This window comes from Echinops telfairi, unplaced genomic scaffold (genome assembly GCF_000313985.2).
Source record: "Echinops telfairi isolate 266 unplaced genomic scaffold, ASM31398v2 ScPeMD7_443;HRSCAF=831, whole genome shotgun sequence".
Classification (NCBI taxonomy): Eukaryota; Metazoa; Chordata; class Mammalia; order Afrosoricida; family Tenrecidae; genus Echinops; species Echinops telfairi.
In genome coordinates, this window is record NW_022104341.1 from 30282942 (window position 1) to 30292400 (window position 9459).

The 9459-nt window shown below is 41.5% G+C and overlaps 1 protein-coding gene across 1 annotated transcript; it reads right to left on the reverse strand.

Annotated features, from left to right (window-relative positions):
- Positions 1-20: 20 nt before the first annotated feature.
- Positions 21-5507, reverse strand: LOC101662405 (guanylate-binding protein 1-like). The gene is made up of 5 exons (XM_004699587.2): positions 5313-5507; positions 4484-4611; positions 3273-3382; positions 838-1034; positions 21-367 (listed from the first exon to the last, which is right to left on the reverse strand). The coding sequence occupies exons 1-5, from the start codon at positions 5500-5502 to the stop codon at positions 21-23; spliced, it is 972 nt and encodes a 323-aa protein (XP_004699644.1). The 5' UTR covers positions 5503-5507.
- Between the last annotated feature and the right edge of the window lie 3952 nt (positions 5508-9459).

Sequence of the window (9459 nt, forward strand, 5' to 3'; positions counted from 1 at the left end):
ATTGGATTGTGTCTCTATGTCTACTTGCTACAAGTGATTCTTTTGTTCCCTTCTCCTGTCCTCTGAAAGAGGCCGAGAAGAGTCCAGGTGAGAGTGGAGGTGGGGTGGGGAGGAAGAGACTCACGAGGTCCATTGACTGTGATGCCGCCTGAAAGAGTCTTGACTTTGGAATGGCAGAAGATGTAGGAGCAGAATTCTGCAACTTGTTCTACAAACTCAGGGTTCAGCTCTTCCTCCTGTAGCTGCTCGAGACAACCAAGGTACTGCCTCCTAGCAGGCCGGTCAAAGACGAAGCACTTCTTCTGGGGAAAGAACTTCCGGATACACAATCGAGGCTGATTATAGCTTTTAAGCTTTCTTTCATTACCTAGAGGAATAAAAATGAGAAGTAGTATACCTTCAATCAAATTACCACAAAGAGTTGATTTCCTAACATTATGATGATAACTAAGGCTAAATAAGGAGCTAAAAATTATCTAATGGGAGCCCTGGGGGCACTGACACATGAGCATAGGACTTTGAACAAAAAGTTGGCGTATCAAATCCCACAACTGCTCCTGGGGAGAAAGATGAGGCTCTCTGCTTCCTTAAAAAAAATAAAATTAGCTAATGATGGAACAGAAATAAAGAAAGGAATATAGTCATGAACAAAATGTTTTTCTCCAAAAAGACAAATTGGATCCAATTAGCCCAGTTATGCAATTTTTTTTCACATCTTCTACAACAGTTGCCAGGGAAGCATGGTTAAGAAATGAAAATATTCAGTGCCTATGCAAAAATCATCAATGTAGACATTGTTATCTGTCCATCTGCTAAATGACCACCAGCCCCAGCAACCTTTTTTCAGCCTCAGTGAAAGGTCCAGGTACTCATCGGCAGTGATGGGCTCTCCATCGGCCTCTAGCTCCAGGGAGAAATCTCTCAGTGTCCACACGAAGGTGGGAAAGAAGCTCACAAAGTCAGCCGAGTCCTCCACCTCCGGTTTCTCAAGTGAGGAACTGAACTGGATGCATTCTGTCAGCTCAGTTGCATAACTGAAATGTCAACTTAGAAAAAGTACGGAAAAACAACAATATTTTTAATTATCTTTTCTTTTCAATGCTTTTTTGAAACGATTTGTTTTCTCTTCCTCGTGTACTTCATTCATTCTACAAACACATAGAGCACTCTTAGGCAGCAGGCATTGTTCTAGGGGCTAATAATTTTGCGATGCATGCCTACCATCATAGAGCTTACACTCTAATGAGGGAGAGAGACAATAAACAATGGCATAGTAAACTAGCAAGCATTGATAAAAATTGTCTTGAAGAACAATGCACCAGGATGAGGGGTCAGAGAAGAACTACGAGGCCCTGCAGTTTACACGATTGGTCAGACAGCCTCTCTGAGCTGAGATTTGCCCAGAGATCTGAAGGCGTGAAGGAAGCGATTCAGACAGAAACCATTGGAGGGACATTCCACGCAGAGGTAACAGTGCTTGCTAATCCTTAGCTAGGAAATGGTTGAGTGTGTCCAATGTAGAGTTAGAAGGCCAATGGGGCTCTGACAGATTCCAAGAAGAGATAGGGGCCAGGCCATATTAGACCTGGAAGTCACAGTAAGGTAAGGGGTTCAAATTTGAATCTATATATAACAGAAAGTTATTGGAGGGTGGTGGAGAATCAAGAATATCAACAGGGAAAACAATTAGGGATTTCTGGAGGCAAACCACATCAGAGATGATGGAGTGCAGGGCTTAGATGAGAGTTATCATAAAGGAGGATGTGGGGGGAAAAATTCAAAAGTGTTTCTCAGAGAACTTATTGATTAATACCCTGTAGGGTACAAGGAAAGAGATCCTGTTGAAGTCATGAGTAGCACTTTTGGCAGCTAACCCCATGATCAGCAGTTTGAAACCACCAGCCACTTCTCAGGAGAAAGGGCTTTTTTTCTACTGCCGTGGAGAGTAGATCTAGAAACCCACAGGCACTTCCACCCTGTCCAACTGGTCATGATGAGTCAGGATCAACTCAATGGCAGTGTGTCTGTTTGTTTTTGTTCTTTGTGTATGGGGAAGGGAGGGGCTATAAGGAAAAACATTATCCAGAATGATTCCAACCTTTTCATCATCAAGTAGGTAATGAGGTGGGAGTTTACTGTGTTGTGTCAGGCTAGGAAAGAGTAGGCCTAGACAGGAAAATTAGGAACTCTGAGACGATGATAAGATTGCTGTTTATAAAAGTATAAAGCTTAGAATAGAGATATAAATTTGGTGTTAATTAGCATATAGATGGTACTGAACATCTTAAGACAGGGCAAGATCAGCTAAGGGTATAGAGTTGGTATAGTTGAGAAGAGGCCTACAACCTAAGAAGCTATGATAGTCAGAGACCAATGAGGAAAAGGTGTAGTCAATGAAAGAGTCAGAAAAATTAGTGTGATATTGTATGATAAATATCCAAACAACCAAGAATTTAGAGAGGACAATATGATTTTTTTTTTCAAATACTATAGAAATACCAAATGAAACGAGGCCTATCAACTGCCCATTAGAGATAGAAATGTGGACGTCACTTTGGCAAACAAACAATTCCATGCAGTAGTCTAAAACGGAGTTTGTTAATAATAGCCAAGACTAAGTGAGGTAGGGAGGCGGAAGACAAAGACAGTGAACAAGGAACAAAATACCTTGAAGAAAACAGGTTTGCTTCGCGAGGGGTTGGGAGACGGCTGCCACAAAGGTGGTACAGACAGTCTGAGGACTCATCGTTCAAGGCAGCCTCTCTTTTTGATTGTGAGTAGAAAGTAAACGTATGTGGAAGTTTAATAAGGAGCAAGTGTGACAACTCACTCACCCGTGAGGGAGAGGAGAGAAAAACACCAGGTCATTGGAGACCACAGGCTGGGCCTGTGACCGCAGCTATGTTGGCAGGAGAAAGCCAGGTGTCCAACAAAGGAAACATTTAGAAAGTGTGGTAACTATTGATAAGTATGCAAAGATTTTATTGAAGTCGGAACATAAGTTTGAAAGCATTTTGAGGGTTGGAAATTAGAGGAGGGATTAGCTCAGCTGGGAGATATCTTGTGTAGTTGAGGATGGTTTGGGACCAAGAAGGTTTTGAGTGCTTAGAGTGATTGAAGTAAACTGGTGAGAATAATGGGATTCGATATGGAATGATGGAAGGGACTTACGAATTCTTCTGTAGTTGTCCGCCTCTATACTTGGTGAAAAAAAAAAAAAAGAACCCTTTCTTTTCCAAATGTGGTGCTATTTGGGACCACCAAAAGGATACTGCAGTTGGTCCATGGCCTGCTGGTTGATGGTTCCCATGCTGTTGTATACGAAGGTGCTGCTCAGGAGTATTGCCAACGCAAAGATCCAGGAGTCATTCTGGTTGTCTCCCTAGAAGCCAGGACAGAGAGCACACAGAGGACTGACTAAGAGAACGTATTTTCAGTTCAGGTAGACCAAGTGGGACCCCAGTTCTACAACCATACTATATGTGGAAACTTACATTACTTTCTTATATATTTAATTTTTTTCATCTGTACTAGTTTTTAACATGTAATTCAGAGAATTATTTTAAAATAAGATATTTGTAACTCATATAAGAATATTAAGCATGAATCATTTGAAATACCTTGCTATTATAATAAGCTACTAATATTCAGACATAGATCCTGAACTTTCCTTGTTCTTTTCCAAGGAAAGAAACATGTTAGACAATAGCTAAAATATGATTTTTTGAGAATATTTTTTACCCCAAGACTTGTAAGCATAATAATTTATCTTTTTAAAAATGAACAAACATCACCAGATCTTACAACTGGACTTGTCATCTTACTAATAGTTCTGCTTTGGATCATACCATTCTCATCAATTCTCTGGATCTTCATCATGAAAAGTCACATGTAGATAGTGCTACTTTCAGAAGACTCAACAAAACATTTTGCTATGATATAGGTGAAAATAATAATGACATGGCTAAAAATGTCTTAAGTCATTATAACTTAATTGGTAATTCGCTCTCTGTATTTATGCTGTGGTGTTTAGGATACACATGGTGGTGTAGTGGTCACGCATGGTCGGCAGTTCAAAACCACCAGAAGCTCTGTGGGAGGAAAACTGGGCTTTCTACTCCAGTAACCACTCTCAGGAAGCCACAGTGGGTCGTCAGTATGAGTCAGCATTGACTCCAGGGCAGTGAGGGAGTTTGTTTAGGACACATGCTCAGGCAGACACTGACTTGCAAACTGACACTCTGCTCACAGGTAAGGTTTACTTTACTCACGTAGACCTGACTTGTGGCAGCTACGCCGCGTGCCCTGGGCACCACTTCAGTGGAGTGGGTGCCAAAGCGATGTTTTTATTGGGTATCACAATTTCCATGGCCAGCTGTGAGAGATGGTTCAGCAGTTAAAAACTCATTGCCATAGGTAATAGTTTCTGTATATGCCATTGTCAAGGAAGGCTACACATAAAATCTTTAACATTTCTTTTTACCTTCTCGACATCTCCCAGTCCCTTGGTGTGCAGCAGGACTAGGGTGTGGTGCGGCATGGTGGGGTGGGGCACACACCACATCCAGATGCCCTTGGTGTGAGACTGCTCTGTGGAGCCCAGAGAGAAGCCTGTGAAAATTGAATTTTGGAGTAGCGATTTATTAGAGTTCTGGATATTGAGATCTAAGTTCACATAATAAAGACATAACTAAAACCACAGATTGTCTAATTACAGTCAAAGAAGATTGAAATTAGAATATTCAGTTTACATTGAAACATTTACCTTAAAGATCATCATAGGTTGGTTGTTAATACATGAACTGGTTAATAAATACCTTAAGAGTTCATTTTCAGAGATGCTGTTTTATTTTCTTACTGCCTTACTCTATGCAGGAGAAAGAGCAGGCTTTCTACTCACGTGAAGAGTTATCATCTTGGAAACGCACAGGGGCAGGTCTACCCTCTCCTGTAAGATCACTAGGGGTTGGAATCAGCTCTATGGCCGTGGGTTGACTTGATCCAGGAAAAGCACTGCTCAAAGAGGAAAACTAAAGCAAATTGTGAAGCAGGTGTGAGCTCACTCTTATTCTCCCAGGGTGAAGCTAAAGATGTTGGCCTAAAGCTAGTTGTAGTGTTCATTCCACCTCTACACTTGCACTCTCTTTGCTGCTGTGCAGTGGGTCCCCCGTCCTGCTGGGGCCTTTGACGTCCTCACAATCTGTTATGTCTGAGCCCGTTGTTGCCACGTTTCTGCTTACATCACCATATTTGGGGTTGGGCCTTGTGGATGGACCGAAGGGACTGGTCATAACTTTGCTGGGGCCACTTACCCTTTTTCTTCCCAGCCAGCTTGTTCATTAGGTAGGATTTGCCTGTGCGGTAGAGCCCCACGATGGCCACCACCACCACAGGCTCCTCAATGGCTGCCAGGATCTTCAAAGCCTCCCGATTGGCTATCAGTTCCCCACCAGTGTTCTCAATGAGGCACACTGGGCCTGGCATGTGGATCTCTGAAGGCATGTCTCTTGTCTGCAAGGGAAGAGATAGAATGGAACACAATTGCTTGATAGTTCACGGAGGTCAAATAATACAAGATGGACTAAATTTTTGTTTCCTGTCCTTGAACTTTCTTTCCTGCTCTAATTTTGAAACTCCAGGTGACAACATCTTGGATGAAGTTAAATGTGATCTCCATGGTAGTCACAAAGCATTATAAAAACATGCACACAGAGAAATGAGAAAAAAAGTACCTAGTGAAAAATCAATAAAAACAAAAGAACAAAAGAAATCAAGGGTAAATAAAAGAAAAGACTAGATATATATGTGACCTATATAAAACAAATAGTAAAATAATAAGAATTATGTCTCATTAGTTATTACTTTCATTGTTCTAGGTATTATTTTAAATACAAATGGATTAAGCTCTCTAATAAAAGCAGAGATTGGGAAATGGATAAAAACTAGTAATCATATTATATACTGTCTACTAGAGACTCACTTAGAGTTGCATAGACAAATACACCAAAAGTAAAAGAACAGGAAAATCTCCATGCAAGCAATTACCTAAAGAGATTTGGATGGCTCTGAAGTAAAATAACCTTGAAGGCCAAATTGTACCTAAAAACAAAGAAGAATCTCATATGTGGATAAAAGCCCAATTCATGTAGAACATGTAACAATATAAATCGATGTTCACTCAACAAAATATACGAAGTATGCACTGGCAGAAATGAAGGAGAAAAAGACATTTCCACCATAATAGTTGAAAACATCAATTTATCAATTTTCCACCAGGGTTCTTTTAGTACTGGATAGAAAATATATAATAAAAGTCAATAAGGATGTGGAGGATTTGGAAAACTCTATAGTCCAACTAGCCTTAACAACTGATAAAGAACACTGTTGTCTACAATAGCACAATGTCAATGTTTTCCAGTGCACATGGATCATCCTCCAGGATAGGGCATATGTTAGACAACAAGCAAGGCACCAGACATTTAAAATGACTGAACTTGTACAAAGTAATGGAAAATACCGAGAAGAGGATGAAAATGAAATCAGTATATAGCAGAGCATATGAGATGTAGCAAAGGATGCAAGGAAAATGTATAGCTATAAATATATTCATTAAAAAAAGATATTTTACAGAAAATAGAGGAAGGAACTAGAGACAAAAGACATTTATAGAAGTATAAATATGGGCTTGTATATATGTAAATATATTAATATATAATGATAGGGATAGAGGTCTATGTGTATATATTTATGCTAAGTATCAAGGTAGCAGATGGACTTTGGGCATCTACTCAAGTCCTCCCTAAAATGCAAGAATGCTTTGCTCTAATAACCTGGCATTCTGTGATGCTCACCCTCCTGACATGATTGCTGAAGACAAAATGGGTGCATAAGCAAAGGTGGTGAAGAAAGCTGATAGTGTCTGGCTATCAAAAGATATAGCATCTGGGTTTGTAAAGGCTTGAAGTTAAACAAGCCGCGATGTACCAGGGAAGCAGCAAAGCCCACATGGAAGAAGAACACCAGCTGTGTGGTCATGAGGTTTCGAGGGGATCAGGTATCAGGCAAAAGAAGATCCAAAACAAAAATCATATAAATGCAAACAAGGGGGGTCAGAGTGGAGACCCAAAACCCATCTGTAGAAAATTGGACATCCCTTCAGAGAAGGGTCACAAGAAAGGGACAAGCCAGCCAGGGTGCAGTGTAGGACCCACGAAGCACATAACACTCCTCTAATTCTTTAATGCTTCCTCTCTCCACCCCCTGGCCCCCGCCCTCCATATCATGACCCCAGTTCTACCTTACAAATCTGGCTAGACTGGGCCATTAACACTGGCACAGACAAGAGCTCTCCACACACAAATCCAGGACAGAGAACCCCTCAGGAACAGTAATGGGAGTAGCAATACCATGAGGGAGGAAGGTGGGGCAAGAAGGGGGAGAAAAGGGGGAACCAATCACAACAATCCCCCCATGAGGGGGAAACCCCCCATGAGGGGGGAAAACAACAGAAACATAGGTGAAGGGAGACAGTGGACAGAGAAATATAGGAAAATAATAATTATTTATAATTTATTAAAAGAGTCATGAGGGTGGGAGGGGGCGGGGGAAGACCTGATACCAAGGGCTGAACTAGAAAGAAAATATTTTGAAAATGATGATGGCAACATAGGTACAAATGTGCTTGATACAATTGATGTATGGATTGTTATAAGAGCTGTAAGAGCCCCCAATAAAATGAGTTATTAAAATTTTTTAAACATTTAAGAAATATAAAAAGAATAGCTGTGTATACTCTAAACCAGTGGCCAATATATGGTGCTGTGTCTCCAATAGCCAGAATTCTTGGGTCCAGGAACCAAGAGGTGGAAGCTGGAGTGGCACCACTCACTATTACTCCTAGTGATCCACTTGCAGCATTTTTGCTTCCTGTCCCAACAACCCTATGCACTTCAGGCCTGGAGGTCCTGGTCCCGAAGGAAGGAACTCTCTCACCTGGAAACAGCACAATTCCACTGAACTGGCAGCTGCAAATGCCCCCTGGCCACTTTGGGCTTCTCATGCCTTTGGATCAACAGGTCACTGTACTGAGTGGTGTGATTGCTCCTGGTTACCAAGGAGAAATTGGACTGGTGCCTCCCTGTTTCCCCGAAAATAAGACGGTGTCTTATATTAATTTTTGCTCCCAAAGATGCACTAGGTCTTATTTTTAGGGGATGTCTTATTTTTCCATGAAGAAGAATACGGTACACATTTATTGTTTTATTAAAAGAGACCTCGCACTTCCTGTCTGTTCCGGCTGTGCTGCAGCCAACAGTGAGCTGCGCAGCAGCACCTGCTGCTAAGGTCCAGAGTCTAGAGTTATGGTAACTTCGGGGGGCCTTATTTTCTGGGAGGTCTTATTTTGGGGGGATGTCTTATATTTCAGCGAGAGGCCAAACTGTAAGTGGGTCTTATTTTCGGGGGATATCTTACTTTCGGGGAAACAGGGCACATGATGGAGGTAAAGAAGAATATGAATGGAATCCAGTAGATTCCATAGACCGACTCTTAGTGCTACCATGCCCTGTGATTAAAGTAAATGGTAAATTACAGCAACCCAATCCTGACAGGACATTTAATCACCCAGACCCCCGGGAATGAAGGTCTGGGTCACCCCAGCAGGCAAAAAACCACAGCCAGCTCAGGAGCTTGCTGAGGGCAAAGGTAATACGCAATGTGTAGTAGAAGAAGGTAGTTCTACCTATCAGTTATTACCATGTGATCAATTGCAAAAGCGAGGTTTGTAATTGTCAGTGTATTTTCTTTATATGTGCTTATTGAATATCTTTCCTTTGTTCATGTATGATATATCAGTTGGACTCAGTGTGTTTTCATTTATATGTATGATAGATGTTAGATGTTAAGTATAAGTGTGACTTCATTAATGTCCGTAAATTATATAGAGCTAAAGAATTGTGTACAGATGCCAAGTTGGCAAGGGGTGAATTGAGGTAGATAGTTTATTGTGCCAAGCTGGCCGATAAACACATGTGGGATTAATTGAAGGTCGGAGAGATAAATAGCTTGGCAAGCCTTGCTTTTTGGTCTCTTGCTCTTTGAGTATCGGACCAGTGTGCAGCTGCCTTGCTTGTTCTGTGCCTCAATTTGCAAGCAACACTACCTGTGGGACATCTAACCCACGGATTGTGTTGCTGTAATTTGAGGTTCCTTCAACACCTGTTTCGCCACATCATTGGAATTTACATCTCTTGAAGGGAACTGAAAGACCCTGTCATCTGGCTGACTGTTGATGACCTGCCTTGCTGTTTGCTGCCTGTGCCCGGATAGCCTGAATTGCTCTACAGAGGACTACTCGACGGCCCTCAAGACTTGAAGGACTGCCAGTGTCTCACAACTGTCTCACGGGAGTGAGTTGCACTGAGCCATTTATACTGCTTTATAATTTAATTAACTGTTTAT